Source organism: Heteronotia binoei, chromosome 6, assembly GCF_032191835.1.
Source record: "Heteronotia binoei isolate CCM8104 ecotype False Entrance Well chromosome 6, APGP_CSIRO_Hbin_v1, whole genome shotgun sequence".
Classification (NCBI taxonomy): Eukaryota; Metazoa; Chordata; class Lepidosauria; order Squamata; family Gekkonidae; genus Heteronotia; species Heteronotia binoei.
In genome coordinates this window covers 119269825-119294596 of record NC_083228.1, presented here as the reverse complement: position 1 = coordinate 119294596, position 24772 = coordinate 119269825, and the positions used below count along the sequence as shown (strand labels likewise).

The following is a 24772-nucleotide window of genomic DNA, read 5'->3' as shown; positions in this document are numbered from 1 at the left end:
GAAGCATGGGGTTCGGTATTGTTGAGCATTGAGCTGTCGATCTGTTGCATGAAATCGAGCTGAAATTGATAAATACCACTGATAAATACCATTGATTTAAAATGTACTTGTTGCATGATATGTTGGAGATACCTTCTAAATCAAGGGTGTCAAACATGCAGTTTAGGGGCTGAATCAGGCCCCTGGAGGGCTCCCATCAAGCCCCCAAGCAACTGGTTGCTATCTGCTTCCTTCTCCCTATATCTTGATTCCTTCTGCATAACAGCTTGCTCAATCGTACAGGTGCTACAGAGCAAAGCCTCTATTTTCTCCATAGGCTGAAGCTCCTCCCTTGAGGAGGAAGAAGGAAGCAATAGCTTGCTTTGCCAGGCTCTTTCAATTGCACAGCAGAGCTACTGAGCCAAGCTTCTCTTCCTTCTATTGGCTGAGGCTCCCCCCAAGTCCCCTGGGGAAGGAAGGAAAGAGTCAGAGCTTCCTTTGCCCAGTTCCTTGGATCCCATGAGAGAAATACAAAGAAAGAATCTTTAAGACTAATGAGTGCTGACATTTTAAGCATGTTTGAAGTTTTTTAAAAATATATATTTGTGTTTGTCTGTGTTCTTTGTAAAATTTGTGTCTCTGCTACCTAATCTTAAATAGGTACACACATGGTCTAGCCCAACATGGCTCAGCCCAATCCGACATGGCTTGGCCCAACCCAACATGGCCTGGCCCAACAAGGTCTCCTTCATGTCAGATCTTGCCCTCATAACAAATGAGTTTGACAGCCGTATCCTAAATGAATTGTGGGGTCATGGCTCAGTGGTAGAGCATCTGATTTGCACAAAGAAGGTCCCAGGTTCAGTCTTCAACATTTCTCAGAGCAGACAATGCTGACCTGCGTCGACTGCGGGGTGACATGATAGAGGTTTACAAGATAATGCATGGGATGGAGAAAGTAGAGAAAGAAGTACTTTTCTCCCTTTCTCACAATACAAGGACTTGTGGGCATTTGATGAAATTGCTGAGCAGACAGGTTAAAACGGATAAAAGGAAGTACTTCTTCACCCAAAGGGTGATTAACATGTGGAATTCACTGCCACAGGAGGTGGTCGCGGCCACAAGCATAGCCACCTTCAAGAGGGGTTTAGATAAAAATATGGAGCAGAGGTCCATCAGTGGCTATTAGCCACAGTGTGTGTGTGTGTGTATTTGCCACTGTGTGACACAGAGTGTTGGACTGGATGGGCCAGTGGCCTGATCTAACATGGCCTCTCTTATGTTCTTATGACCTTGATAGATGATCTGATTTTGTATAAAACAGCTTCATGTGTTGATTGTCATACTCATATTTCATAATTATAAGACTTATTGTTAGTTATCAAACAGCCAAATTTTCTTTCATCCTGTATGCATAGCAAAAGACATATCTGGTTCTCAAACTACAGTCTGAAAACAGAATAGGCCCAGGGAATATAGAAATGGGTAATCCCTGTCCCTAATAATGTCATACACTTGGCCAGTAAATGCTTATAGAGTCGCTGTTGGTGGTAGCAACTGTTATAGGCAGTGGAATACTTTTTTTAAAAAACTAAATTCACTTCCCCCCCCCCCCTAGATATAACCATAGATTTCTCCCCCCCCCCTTTTAAAATAAGAATTCTTTTGGTTCGTGGTTTTCTGTTATACTTCTATGCACCCTTTTGTAACCAGCTCTTGCAAGATGTTAAGTACTGCATGGAGGTGCTCTAGCAAGAGGGTAGGGAGGTCTGGGAAGACACTGCTGCCTCAGGATGATTCTGAAATTTAGTATGAGCTTCCTTCCTGCCCTTTCTTTTATTTGAATTTCTCTTTTGGTCAAAACTGAATTGATTCAAAACAGATTCCAAATTTGAAAGAAGAGGAACAGAAATTTCAGGGAATTTTTGAGTAAAGAGGAATTAAGAGAATTCCTCTTTGTTGGTTGTACAAGGGTAAGGAATTCTGCTGTGCAGGATGACCCCAGCCACTGCCTCCTTTAGTGCAGCTTTCAAATAAATAGCCATATTGCTACACTATAACATTTTTAGTAGGTGGTATAAAATAAACAATGCACTAAGACTAGAGATGTCAAAGTGATGGATGAAGGTTCAAAATATATCTTTTCCAAAAGTCATCAAGGAAAGTTTAAAAAAAAAATATTACCTTCTTATGTGTTTTACTAAGGAGTAAAACACCCAAAAGTTGCTTTAAAATAGGTACAAAGAAATGCAGGTTGAAGAGTAATCAGATTCATCTGAATCTTTTATATATCATTCCCCTTTCATCTTGGCAAATCTGAGTTTCCTCATTGGTTGGGACTTGGTGGGGTTGTGGTGCATCAACTTTTGGCCTGTCAAACCATCAATGTCTGTTGCCAGTCTCCAGGTGAGTAACAAATAAATGGCTGTACAATGTTAAATATTTTGCAAAATCTGAAAAAAAAAACACTGTAGTATTTGAATGTGCACAAAAATCCACTAATAATTACAAAAAACCTTACTGTTGTTAATTATTCTTAAAGGATGGAGTAGATGCATATACAATATTGAATCACAAAGCTTGGATTTAAACACGTAGCAATAACCATGACAATGGATGTCCCAGGTAAATCTGCGTTTTGACCCTTTCTTAGGCTGTAATTCTACAATAAAGCCTGGAGCACGAAGATGAGACTGAATAAAGTAAAATGAATTGGAGTTGGGAACAGAAGTAAAGTATTGATGCTTATCTAGCATCAGTCTTCTCAATTTTTTCCTGGGTAAGGTGCTGGTTGGACCGGAGTGAAGCATTCATATGCAATCTGGATGTAGTCCTGTTCTGAAAAATTCTTCAGTATACAAGTACCACATAGACAAAAAAACCCCCAACAGTTGTTCTCCTGACCTCTTATGTAAATAAGTAAGAAAGGACATTAAAGCTGGGTATTATTTGTTATTTTTTTCAAATATAATTTAAAAAACCCTCTTATTTGACACAGCTGTAATTTAAAACATTTCCTTGTCATTTAATAATGTGAAGCCTTTCATGTTGCTGCAAAATTAAATCTTTCTTATTTACACCGGGCCTGAAGGGAACAACAAAAATTCACTAAATTGAAGTTTAAAAGAGCCTCACCGGTCTTGTATAGAGATAGGAGTCAAGCACAGCCAAGAAAATCCATTCAAACATATTCAAACTTCTAGCAGGAAGCCCTGTAAAGTACAGTGAACTATTATATAATCTACAAACATTAATTAATTAAAACATCCTAGGGATCCCATATACTTACATAATCCTCTGCATGGAGATTTCTAATGGCAGCTAGTGAAATATTATTTTCTACAAAACAGTGGCTACTGCTACACTTGTAACATTTACTTTAAAAACAACATTTAAAGACAGTTTTACTGTCTCTTTTGGGCTTTCAGTGTCCCAAACGTCTTCTAGTGATAGAAAACTAGCATAATTCCAGGCTAATTTTCTAACTCATAAAACTGGAGCAAGATACTTGCTGGTTGCTGAGACATGACCATGCATGAATGAAGCTCACATTTGGTAGGAAAACATGCCATTTTTAACCTGGCTCCCAATCTAAAATAATTGTAATGAAAATACAATACTGAGAGATGATTTTTCTTATTTCTGTTTCAAAACTGAATTTACAAAATTCAGTATGAAAACAAGCATGCAGATATACAATAAACATCAGCCGGATGTTATATGCCATGGAGATTGTGTTGGGTTCTGAAATCAACGTTTAAATCAGGGATACAAACAGCTTTCATGATGATTTTCAAGTCAAAAGTTCTTTTATAGTTTCTTCCTATTTGGAATGCATCTGTGGCCATTCTTTCTCCCAGTCATCCAAGGAAATTCAATAGAATTATTGCTGTTAGATCTGACACCTGTTTTTGCATCAATTGTATATAAATGGAATAAAAATGGAATATCATATAAAAGATGCATGAGAATTTCACAAAAGGAACCAACAATAGGACATCTGCTAATATATATATAGGAATAATGAAAATGGTCTTAACAAGCTGGTATGGAATTAAAAAAAAAAATTAGGGGGAATCATGCATCACTAGGATAAATCCAGTGCAGTACATAACTTGGCAAGAAACCTTAGGTTAGACTCTTTCACAGATCAGGGGAAGGCAGACTTTGTGTTTTTGGTATCTACTCCCCCCCCCACCCTCGTGGAAGTTGCCAGTCATAAAATGGTGACTTAGTGGGCAGAACCAGTCACATTTTCTCTGGAGAGCAGCTGTAAATTTGGGAGATCTCCACCCCCCACCTGGAGGATGGCAAACCTAGTTCCCCTGGAGGAAATGACTGTTTTGGAGGGTGGAGTCTATGACATTATACCACCTGGAGGCGGTCCATCCCCTCCTAAAACTTCACCTTCCCCAGGCCCCACTCGCAAATCCTGATCACCTTCCCAACCCTATCACCTTCCCAACAGCCAACTCTACCTTCATTTGCTCCTCTGTTTTAAGCTTTCCCTCTGCCCCCACAGTAGCCTCTGTCTAGAAAAACTGTGGCCCAGTTGTGACTCCCTGGGCCCATTTTTTCCTTCTCAGCCATTAACCAGCCTAGATTTTATCTGCCTCCGATCTTCAACTATATTTATTATTTATCTGCTTCATTTATACCCAGCCTTTTCCACGGTAGGGACCAAAGCAGCATACATTTTTCTCCTCTCCTCCTTTTCATCCTTACAATAACCCTGTGAGGTACATCAAGATTAAAGTATGTAACCAGTCCAAAATCACCCAGTGAGCTTCCTCAGCAAGATGGGGATTTGAACCTGGATCTCCCAGACGCTACTCTGAAGCTCTAACAGCTATACCACACAGGCTTTCATAGGGTGGCTGCTGCTGTACAATGGAAAGCATCTAGGCCCAGCTGAGTCATGCAAGTCAGGTGGTATTGTCACTCAGAGGTTATTGCCAGGCAGCAGTGAAATTCTAGCAGGAGCTCCTTTGCATTTTAGGCCACACACCCATGATGTAGCCTATCCTCCAAGAGCTTACTAGGCTCTTTTTTATAAGCTCTTGGAGGATTGGCTACATCAGGAATGTGTGGCCTAATATGCAAAGGAGCTCCTGCTAGAATTCCACCCCTGCCAGGCCTCAGGTTGGAATCTGGAGGTCTGTCAGAACTACAATTGACCTCCAGTCAACAAAGATCAGTTCCTCTGGAGAAAACAGCTGCTCTAGAGGGTGGACTCAATGGCATTATATCTGGCCGAGGCCTCTCCCCTCCCCAAACCCTCCGACTCCACTCCAAAATCTCCAGCAATTTCCTAACCTGGAGATTACAACTCTAGTCAGGACTGGCCCCAAGGTGCCCTTCCTCAATGGCCAAAATAGTCCTGAAAAGAATAAGAAATGTTGGGTTTTATATCCCACTTTTCACTACCTGAAGAAGTCTCAGAATGGTTTACAATCGCCTTCCCTTCCTCTCCCTACAACAGACATCTTGTAAGGTAGGTAGGGCTGAGAGAGCTCTGAGAGAACTGTGACTGACCCAAGGTCACCCAGCTGGCTTCATGTGGAGGGGGAGGCAGGAATCTGACTTGGTTCTTAACATTAGAGACCACTGCTCTTAAACTACACCATGCTGGCTCCAAAGGGCTCTGCCTCCTCTTCCTTTGCTTTTACTAACAGAAGCAAACCTTGGAATGAGGGAATCCACTGCTTAAAGCTACAGGTGCTCCTTTTATCATTTTTTTTTATTATTTTTAAAGCTGCCCATACATTTATTTTTACATTTCACAATATTCTGCAAACCTAGGGCCATTTTCAGGTTTGTAGAAAGACCTGTCTTGCCTGATATCTGCTCCAGTCTCCAGATTTCAGTATCTAAAGATTTCCTGACTTCACATTAGAATATAAGCTCTCCAGACTATGAAGGTCCATTCCACTGGAAAAAATGGCAGCTTCATAGATTGGGCTCTATGGAATCTCATCCTTAATGAACTCCCTCCTTTAATTTCATCCATCCCAGTCTCCACTCCCAAACTCCAGGAATTCACTAACCTAGAATTGGCAACCCTACCTGGAAATGGAAAATTGTAGCTTTGATGTAGGAGGAGTCAATAGCATGTTTCTTTTCCATCCAGACTAAGGGTGCACAAAAGAAGAAGAAGGGAGGCTGGTGGGAAAGGATACTGGTATTTTCATTTTCCCATCAAAAATGAAGATGTGCGTGTGTGTGTTCCTCTCCCATCTTCATACAAAATACAAAGACAAAAGCTGTTCTGGTCACTTTAAAGAGAGGGATAAGAAAGTCACAGAAGCACTGGAGGAGTACAGAGAGCAACTTCTAACTTCTTGAAGAGCGACTGGTCACTCCCTAGCCACCTTCTCTCCATCCTTGTCATAGTGTATTGTGGGGGAGGGAACAACAAAAGGAGAGTACTTCAAAACAAATTCCAGTCATGTACCAAAGTTAGTCTGCTTGAGACAATGTAACAGCCTCATGGCATTTTAAAGGCTAACAAATTTATTGTGGCATAAGTTTTCATGAGGCAAAGCCCAATTTGTCTAAAAAAATACAGCAACCTTTATATGGGAGATGTATTGTTCTCTGTTGCACTACTGCCCATATAACTTACACAGTGTCAATTAATGTCCTGTTATGTTAAATCACTCCTTAAGGGATGTGTCCTGTCCCAAAGTAACTAATTCAGTTATTACTCAGAATACATCTTACCAGGGCTTTTTTTGAGCAGGAACGCACAGGAACGCAGCTCCAGCTGACTTGGTGTCAGGGTGTGTGGCCTAATATGCAAATGAATTCCTGCTGGGCTTTTTCTACAAAAAAGCCTGGTGTGAAACAATGGTGATGTCAGGGGTGCGGCCTAATATGCAAATGAGTTCCTGCTGGACTTTTTCTACTGAAAAAGCCCTGCATCTTATTTTCATTTCATATTCAATTCTGTCATGCTATCAATGTGCACAGTGCTTTGCAGTAGAAATGCAAGAAGGTGGGTCCCTAGCTCTAACGGTTGCCTTTCAAGACCCTGTACAGGAGACTAAGACTGGGAAGAGCAGCCATTAAGGTGCTAGAGGAGATTCTTAAGTATGTGTTGCTAGCAACCAAGATCAAGGAATTCATGCCATAATATTCCCCATAGCTATGTTCGGATGTGAAGACTGGACAATGAAGAAAGGTGACAAGAAGAAAGTTGATTCATTTAAGGTGTAGAGGAGAGTTTTATGGATACTGTGGACCGCCCACAAGACAAATAAGTGGATCCTAGATCCTAGATTAAATCAAGCCTGAACTGAGCTAAAATGACTAAACTGAGGCTATTGTACTTTGGTCACATTAAGAGTCACTGGAAAATACAATAATGCTAGGAAATGTTGAGGCAGCAGGAAAAGGGGAAGACCCAACATGACATGGATTGACTCAGCCAAGGAGGTCATGGCCCTCAGTTTCCAAGACCAGAGCAAAGCCGTTAACAAAAGGAAGTTCTTGAGCTTATTACTTCATTGTTCACTTGAGTTCCACCCATTCCACTTTTTACTCTCAGCCAATGTCAGTATTTCCTCAGCTGCAAATATATAAACAAAAACTCTTTTCAAAACCATTAGCACCTTCACATAAGAATTTAATAGAAAAGTATGTTCAGACATCATGTGCCAAAAACTGAAAGAGTACACACCTGCACATACATGCAGACATATATAATTGGATACACTTGCCAAATATGGCACTCCTTCAACAAACATAACCCTTCCATTTTTAATCACAGTTGAACCTCATGTTATTAGGATTAGAATAATAAAATCATAGAGTTGGAAGGGACCTCCAGGGTCATCTAGTCTAACCCCTTGCACAATGCCCACGTGAACACAATACTCTAGGTGAGATCTAACCAGAGCGAAGTAACATCATCATTTTTGCGTGATCTGGACACTACAGATGCAGTCCAAAATTGTATTTGCCTTATACTGCCTCATGTTCAATGAAGGGGGTCCCCTAAGACCCCTTTTCACACAACCTACTGCCAAGACATTTCCCCCCTCCTTTAATTATGTATTTGAATTTTCTTATCTAAATGCAGACCTTTACATTTATCCCTGTTAAAATTAATTTTATTTGTTTTAGCCAAGTTTTCCAGCCTGTCAGGATCATTCTGTATCCTGACTCTGTCTTCTACCATATTTGCTTACCCCTCCCAATTTAATAAAAAAAAATTCTGAAGCAATGGTTTCTATCCATCACTAGGTTGGATTCTGTGCACTAATGGAGCAGCAGAGCACAAATTTGTAGTTGTAAAGATAAAATAGAAGTGGCAAGAAGGATGTAAGTCATGGTGGGACTCCATTAGGAGAAATATGACTGTGGTGGTGACTCTGTACGATTTTCAAGGCAAGAGATGCATAGCAACCCTGGACTTCTTAGGAAGTCTTTCATCGAAGTACTAACCAGGGATGACCCTACTTAGCTTCCAAGATCTGATGAGATTGGGCTATCTTGGAGGGTCCAAGGCAGGGCAGGGGGTTACAAATATATGAATGAATAAACAGTTGCTGTACCAGAATAAAATACATCCTAACCATAGACTTCCAGTAGAAAAGTCCAAGACAGAAGTTATTTGGGAATTGATAGGGGAGAAAACAGAATGGTTTTTTCCAGTAAGTTTTAGAGTCTAACCCTGGATAGTCTATCTGTGTCTCTCTGTATGCCTGACTCTGGAAAGAGGGCAGTTTCTTCACCTTGTTTGTTGTTAAAGCAGTTAGATTTGAGTCCAGTAGCACCTTCAAGACCAACAAGATTTTCAACGTATGAGCTTTTGAGAATCAAAGCTCTCTTTATCAGACACAAGTAGGAATGAAGAGCTCTTCGTCTTTTTATCCCAGTCAGCAGGTGGGAGGGGTGTTGCAAAGAAGGCTTGAAAGGATGCAGAAGTACCAGGCATATTGTAATATGCTTGTTTATAGCTTCAGGGCAGATAATTAGGATCTGTAGGAAAATAAGAATCCCATGTTCCTGCTCAGCCTGGGGTAGGATTCCATTGTTCTGAACTTGTGAACAAACTCAAGTTTAGCAATCTCACTTTATAGTTTCCCCTCAAAGTTTCTTTGAGCACTGCCACAAATAGATCAGCGATGGAATAACCTGGAAGATTAAAACATTCTCCCACAGTTTTTTTGAGCGCTGAAGTTTCTGATGCCATATTTATCTCCATTTATTCTTTAATTTTTTTAATTCTCTTTGCTAAAACAGTTAGATTCAAGAGATCCAAAAATATAAGTTGTGCCCTGGTCTCTTTTGGTGGTGTACTATATTAAACTAATAATGCCTTCCATCATTTCCTCCAAAGCAGAATCTGCGTCCATAAGCACATTTCCCCTTCCTACCTGTAGATGACAATTTGGAATGTCATGATTTATTTCATAGCGCTGAGACACTTATATGAGTTCTGACAGTGCTATTAGTGTTCTGATCTTGAACCGAAGCACTAGTCAGCTCTGCTTAAGTCACTGTTCTCAGGAGACACAGATAAACTTGCAATTAAATAGGTGCCATAAGTTAATCAGAAAAAGAGTTAATGGGAGGGGGGGCATATAGGAACATAGGAATTACTATGCCAGATCAGATTAAGGGATATATAAAAGCAATAGCTTGACTTCAGGGGGAATTGCAATCCCACATACAGTAGGCTCTGAGGTCAAGATAAATGCTAGAATTGAAGTTTCCAGAAGTGGTTATGATGCTTTGGTAATAATTGAATGGTGGAGCAATACACATTTTACCTTCCACTAGCTTATAATATTTACTACTGCCTTCCCAAGAGTTTTCAACTATTCAGCTTCAGCTTTTGCATTTATTTACTTCAGTTATACTCATTGTGTCTAACTGCCCTGATGCCCCAGTAGGAACACAAATTTGGCCTGCAACATTCCCCGTTTCTCCATGTTATTCTTACAACAATCCTGTGAGGTAGGTTAGGCTGACAGTGTGTGACTGCCCCCAAGGTCACCCAGCAAGCTTCCATGGCAGAGTAGAGTTTTGAATCTGGAGTCTCCCAGATCCAAGTCAGACATTCTAACCACTATGTTGCTCTCAATCTCACCTGGAGCAGCAAAAAAAAAAAAAAAAGTTAATAAGTATTAATACATAGACTTCTGCCTGATACACTTTCTAAAAAAAAACAAACCTAGGTGATGACAGAAACTGGGGGAGGAGGTTTGCCATGCATATGGGGACCTCTCTAGGGAGACCTCTGGATTTCACAGGCTAGTGGGGGGGGGGGAAAGGAGTGTGAAATCCCTTCCAACACAAAACTGGAAGAGGCATCATGACGTTGGCACGATGGTCTAGGATTTGTCCAAACCTGTATAGTTTAACCAGTATTCAGGGGATGCTAGAATGTCATACTGACATCATGACATCACTTCCAGTTTTTCTTTAGGAGTGATGTCTTGCACTGACATGCCACTGGCACATCTGCCTCTACCCCAGATTCCTTCTGGCGGGTTGTTGGCTTGGCTGGCAACCCTATATGCAATTTGGCTTTCATAGAATTTAGAATGTTGCTAAAGCAGTGCTCTGTGTTCCAGAAACCTCGAGAAACAGGGCTCCTGGCTCCTTACTAGGAATGTCTGATGCATGAAGAACTCCATTTGCCAAGATATATGGTGCTTAGGATGTTACTTTAGCAGTATTTGGTGGAAGGTGGATTATGGAAACCGCATCACTAACCATTTTTATTGCAGTTGTTTCAAGCATGAAGAGATGTATTTATGTATAAAAGTATGTTTAGGGCCTATGCCTATGCAGGGCCTCTAAATACAAAAACAGACAGACAAAAAACCACAACCCACTAAATTATCATGTTTGGTAATGCTTAATGCTATAGGTAGAGTTGCCAGGTTCCTACCCATGGCAGGCAAACTCACATCGTTGCCATTAATTGCTCACACTTGATGCAGTGAACAGCTGGAGAAAAAAATTGGCATGGGAAGCACAGACAATGCTGTGATGTCACTTGTGTGTAAACACCAGGAAGTGACATCACAGTCCCCTATGTTCTAGGAATTTATCCAGTCTCTGTGGTATTTACAGTAAGGATTGGGCAAATTCTTAGAATGTCTGAGGGGTAATGACATCACTTTCTAACGATTGCCCAGAAATGACATCACAGCATCATCAGTGCTTCTCACTCTAAGATGCTGCTTTCCACCACAGTTTCCGAGGATTGAGAGTGTGGGTCTGGAAACCCTAACTGTAGAGAATCTTAAACTTGGATTCACTCAGAATCTTAGCATATCTTAAAGCAGTCCTGCAACCAGGTGAGTTTTTTTCTGTGGGAAAGAGTCAAAGTACAGTAATGATACTTGAGGAGACCTGACAACACTGCATGTCCATTTCTAATTGTGGCTTATTTTTGAAGATGGGGACAAAATATGCAGATCTGTATCCAGAGTTCTTGGAGCCATCACAAAATGCAGTAGCAGCTGAAATGGGAAAGTTACTTTCCATGGCGACATCTGGGTAGTCACTACACAGAGCTGAGATATTCTAGGCATCCAGCCAGTGGCCTGTAGCAAGAACAGCTGGCGTTCTTTTTGTTTTAGCATTGGCTGGTTGTTTACTCCTTTAAACCATTTAGCCGCAGCATCTTTGTTGTTGCAGAATCGTGATATGACAATCTAGCTCTTGTACAAATCAAACTATTTGTCTCAAACTGTGTCCCGGCAAGTGAGAATTTTCCTCAGCTTAACTTGAACCTCAGAGCCAATTCCCTTTTATTGAGGCCACTCAGCTGCTAAATGTAGCATTTATTAACATTCATGTCACTGAAGAACAGTGTATGTGGGGGGAACACCCTGTTAGTTGCAGTTCTCTGATCTTTCCTCAAATGGGCAATTTTGACCTCTGCTACTACTATTGTAAACAGCCCTAAATCCCTGCAGAGTCAAGTTTTTCATTGCTGTTTATCCCGGCTGGGAATCCTGGTGAAGACACTGAATGGTTCATATTATCTTGACATTTGCATGACTTCTACTGTTTCTCTTTCCCCCCCTCTTTGTCTCTTTAAACACTACTTAGAACATTTTATAAATATCTAGAAGAAAACACACTTCTCTCAAAGGCAGGGCTTTGCTTTGTAGAATCTGCCTTGTGATTTTAATCACTATGATTCAGAGTGTTGTCCAGAAAAGCTGATGTTTTTTTTTTTTTAAAAATAAGGAAATAAAATAACTAGAACTCTAATCCTTCCTCTCACTGTTGTACACTGAAGTGAAGATGCTAATTTTTTTTTACTGATATACAACAATTAATTTATACCCTCCAAAGCAGAGTATTTACAAATACCATACATTTTAGGCACGTGGAAATGTTTGGAGGAAGGGATTTCAAGAGTTGAAGAAATGTAGTTGTGTTATTCCCAGAAAGGGCTGTCAGCCAAAGAGGTTCCTGGACTTCCTTGGTGGTCTTCCATCCAAGTACTAACCAGGCCTGACCCTGCTTAGCTTCTGAGATCTGATGTGATTGGGCTAGTCTGGGCTATCCAGGTCAGGGCTATGTCATACCTATTCACAGAAGATGACATTTCTGGAAGAGTGAATGTGAGAACTGATGTTTCGTAGTGGCTCGAGTGACAGACTAGAATCTGGGAGACTCTCCATTTATTTATGAAGGTTCCACAGTTATTCTGGGCAGTCAATTTCTCCTGTGCTAACTTAGCTCACAGTGGTGTAGTGGGAATAAAATGGGAGGTGAGAACAAAGTATTAGCATTGACCCTCTTGGAGGAAGTGTATGAAATAATAGAAATGAGCATGAGTTTAAGACTGCAGTCTAATGCATATCGGAAGAGCCCCGTGGCGCAGTGTTAAAGCTGCAGTACTGCAGTCCTAAGCTCTGCTCATGACCTGAGTTCAATCCCCAGTGGAAGCTGGGCTTTCAGGTAGCCGGCTCGAGGTGGACTCAGCCCTCCATCCTTCCGAGGTTGGGAAAATGAGTACCCAGCTTGCTGTGGGGGAGGGGGGGAAGTGTAGATGAATCGGGAAGGCAATGGCAAACCACCCCGTAAAAAGTCTGTCGTGAAAATATTGTGAAAGCAATGTCACCCCAGATCTGGAAACGACTGGTGCTTGCACAGGGGACTTTTCCTTTCCTAATGCATATATTCCCATGAGTAAGTCCCCTTAGGACACATACACATAATTGGTTTATAGGACAGATACTTTACTAGTTTAGTAGGATCAGTCTCTAACTGCTGAACCTCAAGTTGTTGACGCTCTGTCTCCCTTCATACGTTACCAATGGAATTCCATGTACCCTTCAAAGAGTCAGAATCAAAGGGGTCCTGTGGTCTTTTCTACCCTATTGTGTTCCTTCCTTCCTGTCCAGGCAATGGTGGGAGGGCTCCATACAAACTAGGCTTCTGATTCCAGCTTTTCAAACTTTAGTAAGTCTTGGTCTGAACCTGCACAACAGTAAAGTAGGAGAGTATTGAGGTAATAATAGACTCAACTGTACTACATCAGACTACAGGTGAGCAATTTGAATTTTCCATGTTTCCCTCCCTGTAAACTGAATAACAGCACAGCGTTCAAACCTCTGAGCTAAGTTTGAAGGCTTCCTGTAGCCTAAGGAGACTTAATCCAATGGAACAGCCACACACACACACATATAATCAGAACATATTTGCAATGTTCTGAAATATATATACATCGCAAATATGACTCTGTCCACTTGAAGTAGTATACTCCATTCTACCACCTCTTTAGGCTGCAAGAAATCTTCAAACTTTGCCTAATGGAGCAATGGAAAGATTTGCACCAACATAATATCTGATTTATCTGAAATCCAGATTTATCTGAAATCCTATTTATCTGAAATCCAGATGGTCACATGACTCCCAACCACAACATTTTTCAGTGGAACTCATCAATCTATTTGGGCCATCAGTATGATGAACCCACACATGTGAATCAGGTTGGCTTTAGTCAGTTGCTTTTCTTAACAGCAATGCAACTGCCCATGACATTGCACTAATTGTTTCCTGCCACCAATTGATAGCTTTTTCCTATTAGGAACCCCATATTTCTTTCAGCATATTTTTTGTTTATATGAGTGCACATCTTTGCAGGGCTCTCTGTCTAAAAATTCAATACTATATTCTTGCACATTTGAATTCGACATTAGCGATCTTATTAAGTACTTTGGGCAATCCAAGTGACTGAATATTATCCATGAGATTGCATTTTCTCCCTAACCTCATGAGTTCGTCACATGGAATTGATGAAAGTTGGTCTTATTAAGGTGAGTGTGTGTGTGTTTCTCCTCCTACTTTAAAAATCCACTGCATATTGCTGTATTTTTAATTAAACACCATGCTATGATCCCATTTAAAGTTTAAGCTGTTGATATTTATCCCTACCTACTTTCAAAACTACTGAGGTAATTCCATGCAAACCTACTGTCTTTGAAATAAAATAACTTTTCAATAGAATAATTTTACACTACTGATGTTCACCAGTAATTTCCCATGAGGGATCTAATGCTTCTCTTTAATCCTTTAGAACACCCAATGGGACTCAGATTAATGGGACAAGATGGCCAGTCTTCACCCGAACTGAACAAAAATACTTAACATTAAGCACAGAAGCTTCAAAGATTCGTAGAAAATTACGTGCCCAGCAGTGCCGATTCTGGGATATATTTTTTCCAGAAGTCCTGGAGATGACAGGTAATTTTTGTGGTAAATGTATGTATGTACAGTAAATTGGTTAATACAAGGTCACTTTGCTGCTACTAAATTTTAATTTCAATTTCAGGGTTTTTAAGCATAAGAACCATTTGTGTAAAATTACATCCAGAAGTCCTTCCAGAAAGACATCCAACTTCACTTAAATAAGAAGGTTATCTATTTATTATGCACAATATAGTTTTGTATATGTTTCACATGCTGTCTTCAGCCTTATTCTGATTATGTTGGTTATTTAGTATCTGATTGCAATCTGATTGGAAAGAATGTCTTCTGTATGAATTCCATGGAAATGGATTGAGCCAAAGCACAACTGATCTCAGTTCTAGGAGAATAAATACTGGGAAGTGAGAAAAATTTCTTTGGAAGTATGTCCAACTAAAGTTCAGTGTGACTTTCCTCCTAACAACGAAGCTTAAGATTGGAGGTAGGGATACACGGAACATGCTGGTTTTTCTCCACAATTAAATCATAATTTGAATTAATTATAGCTTTCCCTATATAATGGTTTCAGACTCACTCCAGTGCTGCTTTAGAGAACCAACCATGGGCTTTTTAAAAGAACAGAGAGAAATGGAAAGTCTTTGTGCATTTTCCAAAGGGGACCAAGAATATCAGAAACAATTCAACGCTGAGTGGTCTAATATTAGAAGTGAATCCATTACTCATTGACACAGTTCAGCCATTGCTCAACACTCAGACCAGTAGATATGGTTAGTTAGGGCCCATCAAACCAGCTCATGAAACCATGGTTTGAAACTGGTCTATTAACTGTAGTTATATTTGATGTTTGAACATATGCATCTAATTTATTCCTGGTTTCTTCCCCCACACCATCCTCCCTGGCTATAGAATGGTGGTGTGCAACTAACATTTGTTTAGTCAAACCAAAATCTGAATGATCACCCGGAGTTAAACTATGGCACATTCTGTGTAATCACAGGTATCTAGTAGAGATGCCAGCCTCCAGGTTGGACATGAAGATCCCCCAGAATGCCAGCTCATCTCCAGACTACAGAGTCAATGGATGCTTTGGAGAGTGGACTCTATGGCAATGTACCCCACTGAAGTCCCTGTCCTACACATGTTCCACCTCCAAATCTCCAAGAGTTTTTCAACCTGGACCTGGGAACCCTACTCCCCATCCTCTACCAGTGGCTAGGGGGGACCTGGCAACTTTAGTATCCACCAAGGAAAGATGGCATAAGCAGTTCCCAGATGTATCCATCTTATACTGTTAAATATCAGCAACCCAGGAGAGACAATAAGGCTACATTAAATTGACTTACACTAAGTCAGACCAGTGATATGTATGTATGTATGCATGTATGTATGTATGAATGAATGTGCTGTATATTCTGACTGGCAGGCAGAGTTCTCTCTGTGATACCTACTATCTTATCCTTTTAATGGGAGATACTAGTAATTAAACCTGAGACTTTCTGCATGCAAAGGAGATGCTCTACCACTAAGCTCCGGCTTCTCCCCTGGAAAAATCCTACAGCAGGTGATGTATGATTTATCTTGATAGAGGAATTTTTAAGGCCAGGATGTGTAAAAACAATTAGAGAAAAGTAAAATTATAATACATTCTTTTAAAAGAAAACAAAAACAAGTGAATGTTGTAAAATGCTTTGTAGAACTAAATCAAACTATAGATTTGGTTGTACTTGTTACTGAGCAACTACCTCATCATTAGCTGTTTGGAAAGGCAATTCTGAACAGTGGAAATTAGTGCACACTATCAAATATTCTTGTAGACTAACATTGTTTTTTAAAGTCTTCCCAAATGTCCCCAAAAGGCAAAACAGAATGAACTAGAGATTGGTCCTAGAACACATGGGCTGACTTTAGGAAATGCAAAAGATGAAGCATACAAGGTTGACAGCCTATTGTGTAACAGCAGCAGGGCCTGAAGGTCATTGTGTGATACCAGCAGCATGTTGTAAGGTGCTGGTGTTGGAGAGCAATTTGCTGTGATGGTGTCAATGGATTTTCCCTCCTTGAGTGGGCACATTGTCTTGCTGCAGCCCACTAATATATGCTCTCTTTCTACCATTCAGTGTGAGATACTCAGTAGTAGCTGCTGCTTCTCTTTAATTTTCTCAAACGGGCAAGTAAAAAGCAACAACACAGATTAGAAACATCAGGTACCAAGTGGCAGTCTCCAAGGTGCGACAGTGGGTTCACCATGACTAACAGCCATTGATGGATCTGTCCTTCATTAATCTATACTAATTTCCTCTCAAAATTCTATAGGCTTGCGGTCCTCACTGCATTTACTGGCAGTAAATTCCTCAATTTAATTGCTCATTGATAAAGAAGTGCTTTGTTTGTGTGCTGAAGGCCAGCACCTAAATATTTCAAAAGGCTTAAACAAACACATGGAAGATAAATCTGTCTGCAGATATTAACCACACCAAGTCAGATGGAACCTTCATCATTAGAGGTAGTGGACCGTAGCACTGTCTTGAGATGCATAAACACCATTGTCAGCTTAATTTTTAATATTTTTTTTGCTTGAATTCTTTTACTGATTTGCTTTTAAAATCCTTCTCTCTCTCTCTCTTTTTAAATCTAGATTTTTAAAATAGCTTTACAAATATGCAGGATTTAGTTGGTTGGGTCTTCAAGTAACAACATGCAGAAGTTTTCATAAAAGATAATATTATTAGACTGACAAATTGTTTCTCATTTGATGTTGGATGTTATTCCTCCCATCATGACATCTTAGCCTATGTTGGATATGGGGAAATTTTCTTTTAACCACCCCCTCACCGCTCCAAGTAGGTTCTGTGTGAATCTGGATCCTTTTCAGGGAAAAAGTGGGTAAATCGTGAATTTGACGAAATGTTCCTTCTGATCATCAAGCATTACTCACAGAAACAATCACTGTAGGTACCATCTGTTTGGATGCTGCCGCCGATGTACAAATACACTGTGTATTACCAAATGTTCTGTGACATAACTGACAGAGAAGCTTCTTCATAGGCTAGTGAGATCATCTTGCACATTGAGGGGGAGGGAATTTAGATGACAGATTTAAATCTGCTAGAAGATTAATTGATGTAACACAAGAAAAGTGTGTTTGTGTACACAACCATAGTTAGGCTGCTTCTGAATCAAAGGATTGGGCATGAAGGAGGATTTGACCATATCTAGAATTTGTTTGTTCATTTAAAATACATTCATGCCATCTTTCCACTCAAGCAGGGTCCACAACCCATTAAACATATTTAAAAAAAATTAAAACACAGTTAAAATTATAAAATAATTTACTTAAAACATAAACAAACAACATGACAAGGAGGGCCAGTAACTGTTATTAGGGGTATGCTAGAGAAACCTCTGGTATGTCTACAGGTGGTAGTGGGGTCTGGAAAGCTCCTGAAATTACTATAGTCCCAAACTACAGGAACCAGTTCCTCTGAAGAAAAGGGATCCTGTGCCCCCAGCTGGGGATTGGCAACCCTACTCTGATGTCACATGAAAGTGATGTCATCACACCGCAACACTCTATGGTTTGAGGGTGATTTTACCATAGAGATTGACCCAAAACACAGAGCATTGCCACACAATATTGCCAATGTGATGATGTCATTTCCATGTGACATCAATATGTCACAGTGCTCTGCCTCCACTCTCGAAAAGTCCCTCCCCCACTGGCATGATCATCAGACTTGGCAACCATCTTCTGCAGATGGTAGTACTTTTCTGGCTGTCACTGGAATCCCCTCCTTGCCACCTCTGAAAATACTGCATGAAAGGAAAAGACCTGCCCATATATGGCCTATCTCATTTTTAGACTTGGATTCCTGACTCTTTCTGCAAATGTCTCCCAACTGTCAGAGGCTGTTTTTAGCACATTAAAGGGAAACAGCCTCAGCACAGTGTTCTGTCCCATATGTGCTTGTGAGCTGCAGTGTTGGCATCCATTGTGAGGAAAGCCTTCTCTGATTTTCAGGGACAAAGATAATACTGTCCCATTTTCAGATTTTTTGGGTGTTTTATTTTTACCAAAAAGCAGCTTCCTTCTTATCCAAGTACCAAAAAAACTTCTGTCTGTACATGAGATCAAATAGTCTTTATATAAATAATTTTCTAATATATACTCATATTGAAATTAGTACTTTTTTTTTCTGGAAGAAAATCTGGGCCACAATAGACACAGCACATGTATGTATCATATAAACTTAGACCCTGAAGGCAAGGTATAATACATTAAGAACCCAAAACTTTCAGTTCTGCAATTGAAAGCCAACACCGTGAAAACAGCAGTACAGAACCCACAAAATTACAATCAATATCACTTAGAACCAACCATATATTCACTGGTATATATCAATAACCAGTGACAAGTAAATTAGCATTAAAAGTTGAAGCTAATTCCAACCAATCACACTATAGAGTAATATGCAAAGTATCCAGGCCTCGGATTCAGTGGGAGCTCACAGTAGCGCAGCTCCTGAACCTTTCTGAGAGTTCCACCTCCTCCTGAGAGTTCCACCTCCTTGTCCATTGAATAGTATGTGCAGCTGCATAACAATCCCTGGATGAACTCCACCACCTATTTTTCTACAAAATGACCCCTGAAAGTACCTAAAAATAGTTATATCTTATAGAACAGTAGCAAAGATAAGGCATGACAAGCCTTAGGATATGCACACACGCCTGAAGTGAAAAGTATTATTGTACAAATGAGGAGGAACTGTGGTTTGATGGCTAAGTATGAGCTTTGTATGCAGAAAGTCCCAAATTTGGTCCTTGAGATCTCAGGTAGCATGTTTGAAGATACCTTTCTCCATCTGAGATGCTGCAGGACTTCTACCAATGAAAGCAGACAATACTGAACTACAAGGACCAATCATATGACTCAGTATAAGGCAATGTTATAAGTTCACATGTTGAGGTACAGCAGGGAAAACTCTATAACAATTGAAGTTCAGGGGGGGTATCCATGTTGCTCTGCAGTAGAAGCATAAGAAGAGTATCTGTTGAAGGGAGCTTTGACTCTCAAAAATTCAAGGCTGGAAATCTTGTTGGTCTTTAAGGTGTTAGTGGATACATACATTGCTGTATTACAATTATCAGGGCTTTTTTTGTAGCAGGAGCTCCTTTGCATCTTAGGCCACACACCCCTGATGCAGCCAATTATCCTGAAGCTTACCTGTACTAAGAGCCCTGTAAGCTCTTGGAGGATTGGCTACATCTGGGTTGTGCGGTCTAATATGCAAAGGAGTTCCTGCTAAAAAAAAAGCCCTAACAGTTATACACTATGGACATTTAAGATCTACCACAGATATCCACTAGGTATGACAGTATGTATGCATATTGTTTCTTTGTATAATATATTTTGAATGCCATCAACTTTCCTGGTGACTAAGTGACCAGTGGTGGTGGTAGAGAAATCATGAAGAACCAGTATCACAATGCCCCTGTATAAATCAATGGTGCGGTCTCATTTGGAATACCGTGTACAATTCTTGTCACCACACCTCAAAAAGGACATTATAGCATTGGAAAAAGTGCAGAAAACGGCAACTAGAATGATTAAAGGTTTGGAACACTTTCCCTATGAAGAAAGGTTAAAACGCTTGGGGCTCTTTAGCTTGGAGAAACGTCTACTGCGGGGTGACATGATAGAGGTTTACAAGATTATGCATGGGATGGAGAAAGTAGAGAAATAAGTACTTTTCTCCCTTTCTCACAATACAAGAACTCGTGGGCATTCAATGAAATTGGCCTGATCCAACATGGCTTTTCTTATGTTCTTATGTTAACTTCATTGGTAACTTAATTACAGCCACATTTCTATGAGCATGTTTATCTCAGTTAGGCACCACACCATATTTATCATAGCTACCAGTGAGGATATTTGCAGGTACAGGGCCAATGTGCCACCGGCACATTTATTTTCCCAGCTAAAGTAAGATACGTAACTAATTCCATTGTGTTCAAATCAGAATATGGCCTACATCCAGCTGCAAGTAGCTGTTCCTCTACTTCATCGGGTCATGCTGACATTTGACATCTTTCTTACCCAGTTAGGTAAAAAGTATGTGAATCGGTAATCAAAAGGTTGGAAAAGGTCAAACCAAAATGAACAGAATGCTAAAAATAATACAGAAAAAAATTTAAAACATTATGCATAAGTTTTAATGCACTGTAAAAACAATAAAACTCAAAGGATTAAACAAATAGCTTTTTATTTTTATGCGTCAATATAGTATCTCCCCTTCTTCTGAAAAAAAAATAATGATCAGGATAATAACAATATACATAAGGATGTAAAAATGAATCACTTTTACAGGATCACAACAAACTCCATAACCATCAGACAATATGCGTTTCAACCTATAAAGCCTTCTTCAGTGGTCACTGTCTTGCTACACACCAGTTATCCATTTCAGAGGTCCCTAATTTTGTGCCCATGTGTGTAGGGTTGTCAGTGTCCAGGTGGGGCCTGGAGATCTCTCACTTTTACAACTGATCTCCAACTGATAGGGCGTTTTCTCACTGACCTTCAAGTGGCGCGACCACCCTCTTCACACCGGAGGATCTGCCCGGATTTCGCACAAGAAGCGCCGGCGCACCCAAAAGAGCCGGCGACTTCCGTCGCGAAACCCGCTCAAACATTTTCCTGCTTCTTGGCGGTTTCCGTTTGAGCGGGTTTCGCGACGGAAGTCGCCGGCTCTTTTGGGTGCACCGGCGCTTCTTGTGCGAAATCCGGGCAGATCCTCCGGTGTGAAGAGGGTGCTCGCGCCACTTGAAGGTCAGTGCGAAAACACCCATTGAGATTAGCTCCCCTGGAGAAAATGGCTGCTTTGAAGGGTGGACTCCCTGGCACTGTACCATGCTGAGGTCCCTCTCCTCCCCAAACACTGCCTTCTCCCAGATACACTTCCAAGGTTTCCAGATATTTTCTAACCCAGACCTGGTAACTCTATGTGGGTGCCATGGTGCCCACCAACACCAATCCTGATGCCCACCAAGTGCTTTTAGAAAGTTAGCAGCTCTAGATGGGGCTCTTTCCCAGCAGGGCTTCTGGTTGATTGGCTGTGCAGATTAGAGGGTATCCTGTTAAACAGAGGGCGTTTTCGCACTCACCTTAATCAGCAGCGACGCCCCTCTTCACCGTGCAGGATCTGCGCGGATTTCGCACTAATTGCCGCGGAGTACCCGGAAGAGCCGGAAAGTCCCGGCGCTTTTGCGGCGCAAACGGAAACTGGTTTTTTTGCGGTTTCCATTTGTGCCGCAAAAGCGCCAGGACTTTCCGGCTCTTCTGGGTGCTCTGCGGCAATTAGTGCGAAATCCGCGCAGATCCTGCATGGTGAAGAGGGGGTCGCTGCTGATTAAGGTGAGTGAGAAAACGCCCAGAGTGTCTGCATGAAATGCTGAAGAGTGAGAATTAGAATTATATATTACCTCGATCCGTGACATTTTGTGGTTGGCCCCCCTTTGTACAGCAGCTATTTTGTGATTATTTCCACCTCCTGTAGAAGCCATTTTGTGATTGTGCCCACCACCCTTTGTTAGAATTCCAAAGGTACCCACAGGTGGAAAAAGGTTGGGGGGCCCTGATCTCTTTTTTTATTACATAAAGAAAAATAGACCTGACCAGGCACTAAATAAGACAAAAAAAAATGTACTATATGTTACAAGGAATAAAATCCAGCCCTCCATATATAATGAATATTCATTCCCCAGGCAGTCCTGTGTTGTAGAAAGAAGGAATGCTGTTGTTTCTAATATCCTGTGTACCTTTCTGGGCCTTAGGGAAAAAGCAAGAGTCCAGTAGCATCTTTAAGACTAGCAACATTTGTGGCAGGGTGTGAGCTTTTGTGAGCTCACTTCTTCAGAACAGTGACTCACAAAAGTTCATACCTTGCCACAAATTGTGTTAGTTTTTGAGGTGCTACTGTGCTCTTTTCTACTGCTACAGACAGACCAAGACAGCTACCTTTCTTGATCTTTCTAGGCCTTATTAGGACAAACCATATCCACAGGGTGTGTGTAGCAACATATCTCAAATGCCAGGTGCCAACAAGCCAGCTGGGGACTTACCAGGAGTCTCCAGGAGAAGGAAGGGAGGTCTGGGAGAGGGGAGGGGAGAAATGCAATTGAATTCTAAAGTGAGTTCTGGCTGTCACAATTAAAGGGGCTGTGTTCCTTTTAAATGCTTATCTCCATTGAAAATAATGGATGATGGGAACACCTTCTTTTGGAGCTCATAGAATTGGACCCCATGGTCCAATCTTTTTGAAACTTTGAGGGGGTTTTGTTTTGTTTTTTTGCAGAGAGGCACCAGCAGCTATGCTGAAAATTTGGTGCCTATACCTCAAAAAAAGAGCCCCCCCACAAGTAGCCCCAGATACCCTCAGATTGATTCTCCATTATACCCTATGGGGACTGGTCTCCTTAGGGTATGATGGAGTACCCAGTGGCCATTACCCACTTTCTGAAAACCCTGAAGCAGGGAAAGAGCTCCAAACCAGATGATCCTCTGCCTCCAACTGGGCAACCCAAATGCATTCATGTGAATCTTGCTTCTTATTTGAAGAAGAAAACTGCAGATTTATACCCCGCCTTTCTCTCTGAACCAGAGACTCAGAGTGACTTACAATCTCCTATATCTTCTCCCCCCACAACAGAGTCCCCCTTTTCCTGCCTAACCTGCCTCACAGGATTGTTGGAAGGATAATATGGAAAAGGGGAGAATGGTGTTATAACCTTCTTTGGGTCCCTGTTGGGGAGAAAAGTGAGGTGTGCCTATATAAAAACATAAATCAAAATCGTAGCCAATGTGAAATAGTGTTGGTCATCATAGTCCCTGTTCAGATGACTGACAGGCTTGCCACCACGCAGCAACCATGCAGAGTAACCATGCTATTTTGCAATGCTGTTTGTGCATTCTTCTGATTAGATGATTTAATTGTAAAATATACCGCATTGCCACTTTTTGTTTGTTTGTTTTTTTAACAGAACCACAACAACAGCTTGGGATCCTATTGCTGAATTTGGAACATCCTTCTCTGCAATTGCAAATATTTAATTGTTTTTGTACCCCCCAAATTAAAATGATGGATATTCACTGCATTCCCTAGCAGAAAGTCTATATCAGGACCCTTGTTCTCTAATTGCCTATCCCTCGTGATCTGCACGCTCATTGGAAAATGTCAAAAAGGGTCTAAACGTTGAAAATTCAAGTCTACTGAATATTAGCAAAGCAGAATAATGCTTCATTTTAAATGATTATCTCAGGATCCCGAGATAAAATGTTACTCTTTGAATTTTCAATAAATTACGTGAAAGAGAGGAAGCGCAGAGGGACGGCACTTTGGCTTGGGGTGTACTTAGAGAGAAATGGCAGTGGTAATCAGAATTATTTTTCAATTAATGTACAAAGAGATTTAAATTTAGATTAATGCCACCCATTTTGTGTTTTACAGGAAATATTGACGAAGCAGAACGAGAGTGGAAAGCCGGATTCCTTCGCTGGAACAATTACATGATGGACTGGAAAAATCAATTTAATGATTACACTAGTCGGAAGGAAGGCTGCGCAGGTCTCTAATTAAAAGTTTCAGCCTTTCTGGAATGCCTGTATTGTCAAAGATCAAGGCAAACACAGAGATAGCTAATGTAGCGCATCCAGCCATGAGGCATGTTATGCGGGCTCAGTGACATGTCACAAATATACTGGCTTCCCAAGCCCATTCTATTTATATCAATAAATGTTATGATAAGCTCTTCTATCCTTGGAAGCGTCAGCAAATATGAAACAGACTCCCCTGGATTTTTTTTTTTTTTTATTGCACACATAGGGGTCATGCTCTGCTCATGTACAATAGAAGTGCTGCCATACACAGATAGGTGGTGGGGAAATATACATTGGAGTGCACATCCCTGCCAAAGCAATGCACATATCATCATCATCATCATCGTTTTATTTATATCCCGCCCTCCCCGCCGAAGCAGGCTCAGGGCGGCTAACAACACAAATCAATACATTCATTATACAGTAATTGACAAGACTAAATTAACAATT

The 24772-nt window shown here is 40.8% G+C and overlaps 1 protein-coding gene across 2 annotated transcripts in view; it reads left to right on the top strand.

Moving 5' to 3' along the window:
- BCHE (butyrylcholinesterase) overlaps positions 1-24479 on the top strand; it is an 84318-nt gene extending 59839 nt beyond the window's left edge. For both annotated transcript variants that reach the window (XM_060242439.1, XM_060242440.1), the window contains exons 3-4: positions 14540-14706; positions 24174-24479. In XM_060242439.1, coding sequence (XP_060098422.1) covers positions 14540-14706; positions 24174-24298 — 292 coding nt within the window. In that variant the 3' untranslated portion in view covers positions 24299-24479. The remainder of the gene's footprint in view (positions 1-14539; positions 14707-24173) is intronic.
- The last annotated feature ends 293 nt before the right edge of the window (positions 24480-24772 follow it).